The 13,620-nt window shown below is 34.0% G+C and overlaps 1 protein-coding gene across 2 annotated transcripts in view; it reads right to left on the minus strand.

Moving 5' to 3' along the window:
- Positions 1-13,620, minus strand: part of LOC106466818 (cubilin-like) — a 22,016-nt gene that overhangs the window by 1,626 nt on the left and 6,770 nt on the right. Inside the window, exons 4-14 of one of the 2 annotated variants that reach the window (XM_013927120.2) lie at positions 12,839-13,078; positions 11,347-11,478; positions 9,123-9,359; positions 8,405-8,533; positions 7,500-7,733; positions 6,662-6,796; positions 5,592-5,834; positions 4,783-4,905; positions 3,257-3,502; positions 2,090-2,224; positions 1,013-1,249 (exon numbers count right to left, since the gene is read on the minus strand). In XM_013927120.2, the coding sequence (XP_013782574.2) occupies positions 1,013-1,249; positions 2,090-2,224; positions 3,257-3,502; positions 4,783-4,905; positions 5,592-5,834; positions 6,662-6,796; positions 7,500-7,733; positions 8,405-8,533; positions 9,123-9,359; positions 11,347-11,478; positions 12,839-13,078 (2,091 nt within the window). Of the gene's footprint in view, positions 1-984; positions 1,250-2,089; positions 2,225-3,256; positions 3,503-4,782; positions 4,906-5,591; positions 5,835-6,661; positions 6,797-7,499; positions 7,734-8,404; positions 8,534-9,122; positions 9,360-11,346; positions 11,479-12,838; positions 13,079-13,620 lie in introns of both variants that reach the window. The other variant, XM_022394895.1, reaches the window with a different exon arrangement.

A 13,620-nucleotide genomic window follows, 5' to 3' on the forward strand; every position in this document is an offset into this window, starting at 1 on the left:
TGATATATATATATATATATATATATATAAGAACTGCCTGCAGTGATATTGATATCAAATATATCACAATAAAAAGCTTTCTAAAATAAAGTTCAGATCCACTACTAGGGAACCTTGAACAAGCGCTGTTCCGCAAGACGTGAAAAGAAAAACTTGGATAAATGTTTTCATTTTCATTTCATTTATTTGAAGTTAAGCACAAAGCTACACAATGGGCTATCTGTGATCTGCCCACCGCGGGTATCGAAACCCGGTTTCTAGCGTTGTAATTCTGCAGACATACTGCTGTGCCACTGGGGGGGTGGTGGAAGATAAATGATAATAAAGAATAAATTGACAAGTTTAAATGAAAACTTTTTCTAGCTTATTTTGTGCGACGTTTGGAGCAGACGCCCTTCGTCAGGCTGTAAAGGCGTATTACAATGAAATTAGGCTAAAAAAATAATCGATTATTTCTGAGCTTATTTCCATTGTAACGCGGTCTTTAGGGCCTGACGAAGGGCGTCTACTCGAATTGTCGTACAAAATATAATAGAAAAAGTTTTCATTTAAACGTGTCTCAAAACTCTTTATTATCATTTATTCCACTACTAGGGAATAACAAGTTTATTAATACGGATACAACTTCCGACTGAACTAAAGACGACACACGAAATTGTCGAAAGCTGTATCCATATAAACTTGTTATTCCTTAATAGTGGATCCGAACTGTATTTTAGGTTACTTTAGACGTTATTTGAAATCTTACTTCAAATGTTTTGCTTGACAGGTTATCACATATCTTAGTAAAATTATTTAGAGATTAAATTAAGGTGCTATAATTTAAGCTACGTAACTGACATTTTGAGCTTTGTGTCGTATTTCTTGGCAAAACATGAATAACGTATAAGCCAATGGAAAGAACTAGAAGAAACTTACATATGAAATAAAACAAATCAATGTAACTCACGAACTGAATTAGGGGGTATCTTTCCACAAACTTACAGAAATAAAACAAATCAATGTAACTCACGAACTGAATTATGGGGTATCTTTCCACAAACTTTCAAATCATCAATCTGTAAGTAATCGTTCGTACAATCTTCCGAATCCTCCAAATGAAAGTTATTATACTTAATTTCGATAGCGCACACATCAAATTTGACTTTCTTCACTGTATATTGACAATCTATATTGGAAGGGTAGGCTTTGTTCCTGTACTCTGGACTGAGAATATGGAACGTTTCTTTCGAAAAAGTAGCGTCGCAACCTGGAAAAAATAATCAGCAATTTAGATACAAGTTCCCGATGTTTTAAAACAATTTCTTTTGACGGCATGGAGCATACATAACCTTTAATTGGAACATACATAACCTTTAATTGGAACATACATAACCTTTAATTGGAACATACATAACCTTTAATTGGAACATGCATAACCTTTAATTGGAACATGCATAACCTTTAATTGGAACATACATAACCTTTAATTGGAACATACATAACCTTTAATTGGAACATCATAACCTTTAATTGGAACATGCATAACCTTTAATTGGAACATACATAACCTTTAATTGGAACATACATAGCCTTTAACTGGAACATACATAACCTTTAATTGGAACATATATAACCTTTAATTAGAACATACATAACCTTTTATTTATTCATTAGCACTATAGAGAATTGTTTGAAGTAACACTTCTGAAAAGCCAACCTAGAAAACAGATTGAGGTAAATATTATTTATACGTGTACGTTTACACTCGCAAACATCCACTTTTCACTTCTTAAGCCTAACCAATCGATAAAGAGACTTCTCAAAAATAGCATAAAACATTTGCTGAGTAAGTTTATAAATCTGAATAAAAGTTACCAGTGAATAATAATTTTTCATTTTCATTTCTGAGATATTTAAGGAATTCTCAAAACCTTAAGGGCAATGGAATGATTTTATTAATCGAATATTTCTCCATCAATATCGTCTGGGTTGCTTTCGTGATTTTTGCTCTTCCTCACCTGTCCTACCATTTTAATGCCATAAAGTTTAGTTGAGTGGACATTTTGTATTAGACAAATGTTTTACCTGTTTTTGCAAATATACTGACCATTCGAAGAAATATCTTCTTCACATCCTTGGGTCACCTGTTTCACTTCTATCCGGAAACCTGTCCTCTGATCAGATTCGTCCGTTCTGAAATGAAAATCTACCTCGCTTTTCGTTTCCGGAAAAGGAACTTGAACTGAAAATATTTATATACCATCAGGATTAACACAACTTATAATACGATAACAAGTTGTTTCGATCTATAGTTAACACCTTACATTTAATGTTAGAAGCTTTGAATAAAAAATTCCAATTTTATTTACATATAAAAAAGTTGCTAGTCCGTTTTCCATGCTTATTTTAGAAGAAGAATATTAAAAACAAGTATTTCGTATTTTAAGTTGAGTTTTTAAAATTTTACAAATTAATACTAGTATATCCTCAAATGTTACAAACATCTATTTAACTGTCCTATTGGTGCTCGCTCAAAAACAAAGACTTCGTGTAGTACAGTTCCTAATTTCAACAGTATCGTACAGCAAACAAAATCAAGTACCGAACTTAACAGTATATTAAACAAAACGTATGCAAACAAATTCACAGATTAAACTACTATCACACGTATTAAAAAATTTGTTGAGATAAATAAGCTTGAGTTTTATATAACAATTTATCGTTTTAGATGAGCTGTTAAAAAGAGAGAGAGAGAGAGAGTTTGATAATGAAATGGAAGTATGTTTTTACTTTAATTTGTATATAGATTCACGACAATAATACTGATAAATACGAAATTAATCCTTTGTATTTTTCTATTTTAGGCCTAAAAATAACAACGACTGTATTTTTCAGCCAGATTATTATCATCTCAGTTACATAATGGATTTACAAACTCGGCTACCGATACAACGAAATAGATCTATAGAGCCAATTGTGTTAAGACTATCATCATTTCGTGCATATGTTCTCTAAAGTCTGTTAGAATTTGTATTTAATTTATTTCACATATATAAGATGTTCAGAAAATGTAGCTTATATTAATCTATCAAAAGTTATGTTAATATCAAGGACGCTTACTCACTGAGCAATTTTATACTAAAAACAAATAGCATCAAAATATAAAGCTTAAGATCTACAGCTAATATTCAATAGCAAAAAAAAAAAGTTAACGCTTCTAAAGTAACCTTGTTATCAGAAGATAAGGCTTAGAATCAGTAAACAAGATAATGACCTGTTTGTCCATCCAGTAGTCCACAATATCTCAATCCATGAATTTCTAGATAATCTTCATCACAGCCTCTGTCTTTCACATGACCTACGTCAAATCTCGAGAAATATACCTCCAACCGACAGACGGCGTTGCTGTGTCGAAATATTTTGTAATAGCAGTTTGTGTTTGGATTGTAAGGCCCAGGGTAGTTGTTGCTCTGCATCACACCGCTAACGTCTCGTAACGTAGCACATGTTATCGTATTCACTAAAAATATTATTATTTTATTATTCTCGTAATTGATTGGTAACTTTAATGTGGCTTTCTGCATATCGGTTACTAAGATTTCCTTACTTAGTAATAGTACTAAAACTAACGTCTACGTGACTGCATCTTCTATCTTCTTTCTATAAAACTGTAACTTTTTACCATTAAAAATCAAGTGGTAACGACTAATCTGTAAAAATAAATGCTACTAAATGTATACTTATTTATATATAGTAAAACGTAGATAAAGAAGCTTGGAAGTATGTTAACACAATATTATATAATTTCCAGCATTTTACTTTGCTTTTTACTAGTATAAAAAAACTCGTCAAAAATGACTGGAAACCAAAGCCTACCAAATTTGAACCATCCATTTGCAACTCTGCTGCCCGTAAACAGACATACAAAAAATAAAGGACCTTCTAGCTTCGGGAAACCAAAGGCTTAAATGAGCAATATCTGCTTTATCTGAAGAGTGTAAACATGCTACATGCTTTTGGATAAAAGATTAAAACATACGATGATCACGTGATTGCAAACACACCTGTTCTTCTTCTAAGGAAAAGTCGTCCTCTTCCCTACAAATAATTGGTATCTTCAGTCTTTTTTAACAAACTTTTTTTCGTAATGATTCCCAAGCATAGGTTTGCACTAATATTTGACTTATTTTTCACAGGAGTCATCCCGGCTTTCCTATTCGGATCCTACCTAGCTTGACATCATAATGATTTCGATGATGTGATGTCACACACATAACGTTATGCCTAATCTCATCCTGGGAACTCCATTCTTTACAGGTTTTTATATATCAGAAAAGTGCTGAAATTTAGGAGCTATTTACGCCTACGTTAGCAATTAAATTCAACTAAAATGGAAACTTTCAATCAACAGAGGAAGTATTATAGGGGAAAAAGTGGAACTGGACTAATGTACCTCACGAAATTCGGAGAAATCGAACGTGATCGACAGACTAACTGACCGACACCTGGCTTTTATATATTGGTGGGAAAATCACTAAAAAGGGAAAACATTTTCGGAAAGCTTAGCTACTTTTTTGCAAAACTTCAAAAACAGAACAACGCTTAACGTGATAGTATTTAGAAAATTAAAAGTAATAGAGAGAAATACCTAGATAAAAAAGAATGAACAGCTTTTTGGTCACAATATAACCTTGAGAATTTTCAGATCGGAAATGAAGGTTAATGGTCTTACGAATAATAACTTAATCACTACAGTGTAATACTTGATAATATCTTATGAATACTGAGATTAACACCTACCAATAGGGTTGTAGCAAGACCCTTTGAGCTGAGTTACTTGGATGTTAAAGCCTCTTCTGTTGGTATACCTGTCGGAGCTGAACACGAAGCTTAAGCTTTCCGAACCCGTGGGAAATGGAATAACTAAATAAATAAATATATATATATATAAGATCACAAAAAGAATTAACAAAAAAAGATTAATTCTGGATTATTCGCTATCAAAAACAGTGTTATCTAAACGAGTCCCCGCAAGTCTACGGATTTACAACGCTAAAATCCGGGGTTCAATTCCCCGCAGTAGACACCAGAAGATAGCCTATTGTGGCTTTGCCTAAACAACAATCTAAGCGGTAAAATGCTAAATTGATAACAGAAATCACGTTAAATGCAACAATAAATTAAAAAGACAAATTCACTTGCACAAGCTATATTTCAAAATAATTATAGGTTTACCTAAGTTTTCGATTCGAAAAAATTCTAGATTTTCAATATAAAATAACGCAAAATATGCAAGATAACAATGTGATTACTGAGACAAAACTGATATAAAGCTTGTTAATTTGATGCATTTGGTTCATTTAAAATAGTTTTATTCAATCTATTTACAATGTTTCATTAACAGAGTTCTTTATAAAAGGATAAATACGGGAAAAAATATCATATTAATATTGTAATTTATCTCAACGGCGCGAAAAGTTTTTTTTTTATATATACATATACATATCTCATTTGATTACTATTGCTTAACTCTGTGTTGAATGGAATGAACAGCTGTTGGAGATTAAAATTATTACTGAGAATATTAATTGTTGGAAATGTTTACTCACCTCTAGTTGGCTGCTGATGATGACCACACAGTCGTTCCTTTGATGACTGAATCTCCAGAAAATCAGCCTTACAATTCTGTTCCGTTTCCACATCGAAGTCCAAAAACTCTAACTGAACGTGACACGTGGACGCAGTAAATCTCTTGATCTCATACTCACACCTGACGCTAGGTAAATAGTCCTTAGGATAATTGGGTGACCGGATAACGTCTTTTTCTTCCGTGATTAACTGGTTACATTGAACTGAATAGGAAATTGTTTTAGAAAACGATAGAAGGATCATTATCATTGGTTACTTTTAACTGAGGTTAGTTTTATCCAGTTTATAGCTGGAAATATATAGATTTGTATTTTATCTACATTGCTACACGCAAGTAAATACAAGGACTATAATTGGCATATTAAAAAAATTAAAAACTACCTTCACTGAAAAACAATAATGAATTATCCTTACAATATACGTAGCCCAGACCCCTGATCTAAATTAAAGGCTGTTATACCAGGGTTTCAGACATCTTTCTCTCTCTAAACTAAGATTCTATAGCTATGACAAGACAAAAACATTGTAATAAAATAACGTCAGTCATCTTCCCAGTTCATTGCTTTTACCAATCAGGCACCTGATAATCAGTCATGTAATCTGAAATGCAAATGATTGGTCATTCCGCTTATGCTACGTATAATGGTTCATATTTTTCACGAACTACGATAAAACCACAAAGGATATAAAGTAGAGATATTTAAAGACTTTATTATATTCTTGTACAAAATTGCGTTACATCCAGTATCCATTTTATTCTAAAGTAATAATTTTCAAGACGTTTGAGCTAAAATAGGTAACTGCAAAACATAAAAGTTTTTAACACTAACGGTAAAAAAGAAAACGTTCATAATCTTCGTTATATTGTAAGTACACGGGCAAAGATTACTTTTTTTCGAAATATTATTAGTATTCGTTTTTGTATGATATATATAACGCAAACAAAGACGTTTTCAATGAGACAGTTGCTAAGTGTTTATATATAACTGAAATTTCGAGAAATGTATAGAGCTTTGCGGTCTCAACTCACCGAAAGAAGGGGAGACTGAACAAGAATTAGGAACTTGGTAAATCTCGAGGTCAAACCCTTTACCAGAACCGTAGTTGTCAGTAACAAAATACAAAACCATCACAGCGCCAGATGCTAAGTTGTATTCATAAGTTTCTGAAAAAAGAAGTAATAACACAGTGTTGAAAACGTAACTAGAGGTCAGAAAATATATTAGTCTACCATTACAAAAACTCAACAAAATATTAACGTCGTGAAATCCAAGATCGAGCCTAGCATGGCTAGGTAGTTAGGGCGCTTGACTCGCAATCTGCGTATTCGAATCCCAGTCCCACCAAAAACATGTTCTTAATGTCGTGAAATCCAAGATCGAGCCTAGCATGGTCAGGTAGTTAGGGCACTTGACTCGCAATCTGCGTATTCGAATCCCAGTCCCACCAAAAACATGTTCACCCTTTCAGCTGTGGGGGCGTTATAATATGACGGTCAATCCTACGATTCATTGGTAAAAGAGTAGCCCAAGAGTTGGCGGTGGGTGGTGATGACTAGCTTGCCTTCCTCTAGTCTTACACTACTAAATTAGGGACGGCTAGAGCAGATAGCTCTCGCGTAGCTTTGCGCGAAATTCAAAACAAACCAAACCAAATCCAAGATACAGCAGTAGCGTTGTTTCAACGTATGGGTAATTTATTGTTTATCTTCTATACTCTTATATGAATATACAATATCTATGAACATTACTGATGTAATATACGTAATAGCTAAAATATATACGGCAATCTTTTATAAAAAATCAACTATTTTCAATGACAAATAAAGTCCCTCTTGCTTATCTTTCTTTACTATATAGCTTACTTACTTAACCTCGGTACTTGTGTCCCACAGATTCGTTCTTTATCCGGAAGTTCGAGATAATCATTGTTACAGGTGGCGCTGTATTCTATATCTACATCTCTGAGAGTGAGTTTTACTTTACATGTCAGCGGATCGGGTCTTCGGATTGTATAACGGCATTGGAGACCTGGACCGTAACGTTGAGGAAAAGATGGAGATGAAAATCTTCCAGAAACACCCGTAATTTCCTGGCCACAACCTATAATAAATTCTGAACTTTTAATTTACCTATAAGTAAAGTACTATATTTACGATATGTGAGGTGTTTACTTATTTAATGCAATGAATATTTTTTGTAATAAAAGATGGGATTCCTGTGTTACACCACATGCTAAATTGATAAGTTCTTATTTCAGACTTTTATTAACTGAATAATCATTTCATTGACAAACAACATTCAAATTGGTAACTGATGTGAAATGTGGTAACCTTGTTTATGGCCCGGCATGGCCAGGTGGTTAGGGCGCTCGACTCGCAATCTGTGGGTCGCGGGTTCAAATCCCCGTCACACCAAACATGCTCGCCCTTTCAGCCGTGGGGGGCGTTATAATGTGACGGTCAATCCCACTCTTCCTTGGTAAAACAGTAGCCCATGAGTAAATCTGGTGATGACTAGCTGCCTTCCCTCTAGCCTTACACTGCTAAATTAGGGACGGCTAGCGCAGATAGCCCTCGTGTAGCTTTGCGCGAAATTCACAATACAACAACAACAACCTTGTTTAAAACGAATTTTACTTAACTTATAGAAACTGGTCAAACTGATTTAAAACATGTTTGTTACAAAAAACCAATAAAAAAGTCTGAAAATAGTAAACAGTTAAAAAACATCTTTACATTAATTCGGTTAGTTAGAGGTCGCTTTATACGTACGACTTGGCACGGAACCACAAGAATTTCTTCGTTGACTCACTGAAAGTTCGAAACCTCGACCAGTTCCGTAGTTGTCACTATAGAATGTCATGGTAATTGAATGTCTTCCAACCGGAAATTCCACTAACCCTGAACAGACATTAAAACAATATTTTGTTAAAAATATTTCATTATGTTCATTGTGACAGTAATGTTATAAATATATATATACATATATATATATAAAGAGAGAGAGTTTCTTGTTTAAAACTTTGGTGAAAATAAACCAACAAAATATATAAAATTTAGATATACGCCTATCTGTGTTTGTTTTGCGGAAACACTGAACCCTAAATGGAAAATCCTCTTTTTAATTGATTTCTGTTATCGATGGCATAGATACAAATGAATTCACACAGTAAATATTTTAAGGAATGAACTAGTGATAACTTCCTCTGTAGATTTATCTAAAGCACAATGAAATAATGGAAGGTAAAAAAATGACTATGGCAAAATGTTACATTTATCTTACACTGGGATCGTTTTGCTTTTAGTTGTAAATTAGTTAATATTAGCATTAACTTCCACCACAAATATTCAATAACTACTATACATTTTATTGTACTATCATGCGTTCTTCTAACAGTTCAAGATTGTTATTAGTATCTACTTTATTGTGGTAGTTAATATCCAGGTGACTATTCTCTGTTTTATAAAAGGTTACTACATGTTAACCTACTTGTTCCAGAGATCGGTCCACAGAGACGATTTCCCTCTGGAAGTTCTAAAAAATCACGTGAGCAATTGTCCCTGGAATTCTCGATGTCAAATTGGAGAAAGTCAATTTCCACGACACAAACGGATGGATCCCCTTTATGTATTGTGTAAGTACACTTCTGGTTGGCGCTGTAATCGTATGGGTAAGAAGGTGAAGTAAAGGTTCCCTTAAACGATGTAATCTCCTGGTTACAGTCTCCTAAGAAACATTGCAAAATTACCATGTCTAATGCGTAATTGTTAATTGTTTAACTGGTTTTTATAAGCAACTTTAATCAACGCAACCTTCCCTGATTTATCACGGACTTTCTATTATTATGTTATATAACGACTTATGCTTTATAGTATTGTGTGTTACAATACATCGCAATAAGCCTGATAATTTTTAAAAATATTTCTTTATTGGAACTATATTACAGATTTCCAATTACAAAACATTATAACATATCGGCCGCACACTTTGGGCTCCGCAAGCCACTGCCGACGGGGCTTTTCACTGTACACCAGAGTTGTCTAGGTTAGATCTTATCGATAAGTAGGAATTAGCTTGAATTTGGATTTTCCATATTCAACGTAAATCCGACCGACTATAGAACGAGCCGAGCTAATTCATTTTTGAATGTGGATTTGAAGCATGAATTTCGTATTCAAATAGTTTTTGTTTGTTTTGTTTTGAATTTCTCACAAAGCTACTCGAGGGCTATCTGCGCTAGCCGTCCCTAATTCAGCAGTGAAAGATAGAGGGAAGGCAGCTAATCATCATCACCCACCGCCAAATCTTGGTCTACTGTTTTACCAACGAATAGTGGGATTGACCATCCCCTTATAACGCCTCCACGGCTGAAAGGGCGAGCATTTTTGGTGGGACAGGGATTCGAACCCGCGACCCGGTGCTTGCGAGTCGAGCGCCATAACCACCTGGCCATGTCAGGCCAATAAACAGTTTTTAGTGAGAAAAAGTGTAACGCTAACCTGAATGGGTGATGAAGACTCTTTAAATGTACATTTAACGATCCCTGTAGATTATTCTAGAGGAGCAAAGATGCTGATGGTAATATGCCAACGTTGCATTTTCTAAAACAGCAGCTATATAAATATTTCATACAAAAATTAAACCATTTTAATAAACAGAATTTATGATGGATAACTAAAAGTCATTTGGCATAGTAATTCACTAGTGAGAAGGTTAAATCCGAGGTTCGATTACCCGCGATAAAAAGAGCGCAGATAGCTCGTTGTGTAGCTTTGCGCTAAAACAATAACTTCAACATTTTTGGTCATATTCTGAACTGACGTAGTCCTATGTTTTGTCTGATATTTTTCAACTGTTTCTTCATACAACTCATAAAAAGCCTCCCCCCCCCCCAGTGGCACAGCGGTATATCTGCAGAATTACAACGCTAGAAACCAGGTTTCGATACCTGTGTTGGGCAGAGCACAGATGGCCCATTGTATAGCTTTGTGCTTAACTTCAAACAAAAAACATAAAACGAGTGTTAATTTCAAATGTAACATACGGAAAAATAACTTGAAAAATAAAACAATATAAACCATGATAGACAATGAGTCCTGTTAAACAAATTTTCAGATAGAAAGATAAAACGTACATCCATATGACTTTGTATCCGTTCAGGATCACGAATAAATTGTTTGAATTTAGGAAAAAAGATCGATGAATATTTAACACACTTAATGTAGTAAAGAATTTGTAATCATTATTTTTGATAATTATTGGTTAAGTATTTTATAATTCTAAGAACTCCTAAGTCAAAGCAAAGGAGAATATGTTATAATATATCAACCACACTACATATGTGATATCCAGTACCAACGAGGTCTTCCGAGCTCATCAGGCCGACTGGGACACAACAGATATAGGTTTAGGCACTTTATACATCATCAATTTTTAATAGATATTTGCTATAATATTACCACTCATTCCAAGTTTAAAACTGACACTTTCTCCTCTGTTTCCAGGTTATTGTTGATTTATATCAGATAAAAAATGTTCTTTAAACTCGTTGCATCTGAAGATAATACTGAATGATCCAAGCAGCATTTAGAAACTGCTAAGTAGTACTTATTTAATTTGATACCAGACAAATGGAAAATACATAAAATCATAAGAGTGGAATACAATTAAATATAAAACACCTATGACCTCTTTATCAAATTCAGGAACGTACCTACAGATGGAAGATCACCACACGATCCAAGTATTTGGTTAACGTAGATCTTAAAACCTCTACCGAATACGTATCCGTCGCTAACAAACAGAAGGGTCACAGAATCTAATCCTCGCGGGATGTTGACAGTCTCTGTCCCCGAATAACGACAAAAATTAAAAATAAACATGGTGACTATGTATCGATCATTCATTTGAATATTTTAATATTGTTCTCTACTAACAGCAAAGTAAGTTTTTTTTCTATAAGAAAATAAAAGAAAGCTGGTGAAAACTCTTAGACATTGTACTTTCGAGTCAAAATATTATTTAAATTAGTTACTCGAAAATAACATTTTTCTTTCACAAAGGTATTGTAAAGATACAATATGTCATTAGGACCACCATACGTCTATAGTCAGATGTACGTCAAGATACAATACGTCATTAGGACCACCATACGTCTATAGTCAGATGTACGTCAAGATACAATACGTCATTAGGACCACCATACGTCTATAGTCAGATGTATGTATGTCAAGAAATAATACGTCATTACGACCACCATACGCCTACTGTTAGATATATGTCAAGATACAGTACGTCATTAGGACCACCATACGCCTACTGTTAGATATATGTCAAGATACAGTACGTCATTAGGACCACCATACGCCTACTGTAAGATATATGTCAAGATACAAGACGTCATTAGGACCACCATACGCCTACTGTCAGATATATGTCAAGATACAGTACGTCATTAGGACCACCATATGCCTACTGTTAGATATATGTCAAGATACAATACGTCATTAGGACCACCATGCGCCTACTGTCAGATATATGTCAAGATACAATACGTCATTAAGACCACCACACATCTACTCTCAGATATATGTCAAGATACAAGACGCCATTAGGACCACCATACGTCTACTCTCAGATATATCAGGAGAGAAATAGCTGAAGAGTTTAATTATGACTCTTTTTTATATCTTTTGTAGTTCAAAATTGTTATTTGTAATATTCAAAACCTGCGGTTTTTATTGTATTTTCATTATGTTTCAATCGTACTTGAGCAACCCGTTTAAATTTTGCAATGACAAAATAACAGAAAAACAAAAATTCACAAAATAAACGAAACGACAAAAGTTTGTTCACACATTTTTACTGATATTGCTAAAATAGATAAAAATGTTAAAAATGAAATGTCTTATTTCATTAAGCGGAAGGCTTGAAATTCTCATGTAGTTCAACTTCAAATGCTTTTTCTGACTTTTCCCAAAATTTCTTAACAATTTTGTTCGTACGTACAAGTGAAATAAACTACCCAGTTACCAAAACTAATGTAACAAAGTGTTATTCATATATTATCTTAACAAATTAGCCTGCGATTTAACATACAAACCAAATTACGCTAATTTAAGTAACTTATCCCTTAGTGATATTTTCAAACTTTCACTTGAATGTGTTATTCTCGTTCGTGATTATTTCACAAACGAAAAACTTACTTCTGCCGCTGTAACGACCACACAAACGTGTCAAATCCGGAAATTCCAAGTAATCGTTACTGCAGCCCCCTTTGTCGTTTTCCAGATCAAAGTGTTGGATATCTAAGACAATGGAGCACACCGTAGAATCAGCCCGACGAATAGTGAAAATGCAATTTTCATTAGGACCATAATTGTTTGGAAACCCGGGAGAAGTTATTTGTCCACTCGTTGTTATCACCTCTTGTTCGCAGCGCCCTCCTGCCAGATAAAGATTCGTTTAGGTGTCAAACACACAAGATATAGTTTTGAGTTATTTTCATTTGTTTCAACAGAGACCCTCATTGAAATGAATCATTTTCCCCTCTGGTTCCAAGTAGCGTCCATTCACTCCTGAGCTATAATGTCCATTACATTTCACATGAGGGAGATAATAGCTTCAGCTTTATTTCAGATTAATAATTAAATTATTTTGTTTATAACGTTTATGTAGACACTGTTGGCCAGTTTTTCCTGCCAGAAGACACACGAATGTGTCGTATCTAGCTTCTTCAGTATTAAGAGTTCTAACAGTTTGTTCCATTTACTATGATTTTTTGTTTTCCAACTACTACACACGATATTGTGTTATTTTATGAGCTACGCTATTTATATGAGAGACAAGTACCATTGAGGTGTTTCACCACAGTTGTCGAGGACATGCAGACATTTTTGAGGTATTTGCTTGATTTCAAATTAATAATCTAATTCTCTCGTTTATAAAGTCTATGAAAATGTTCCATTGAATGCTTGGAACATAACAA

This window comes from Limulus polyphemus, unplaced genomic scaffold, assembly GCF_000517525.1.
Source record: "Limulus polyphemus unplaced genomic scaffold, Limulus_polyphemus-2.1.2 Scaffold2388, whole genome shotgun sequence".
NCBI lineage: Eukaryota > Metazoa > Arthropoda > Merostomata > Xiphosura > Limulidae > Limulus > Limulus polyphemus.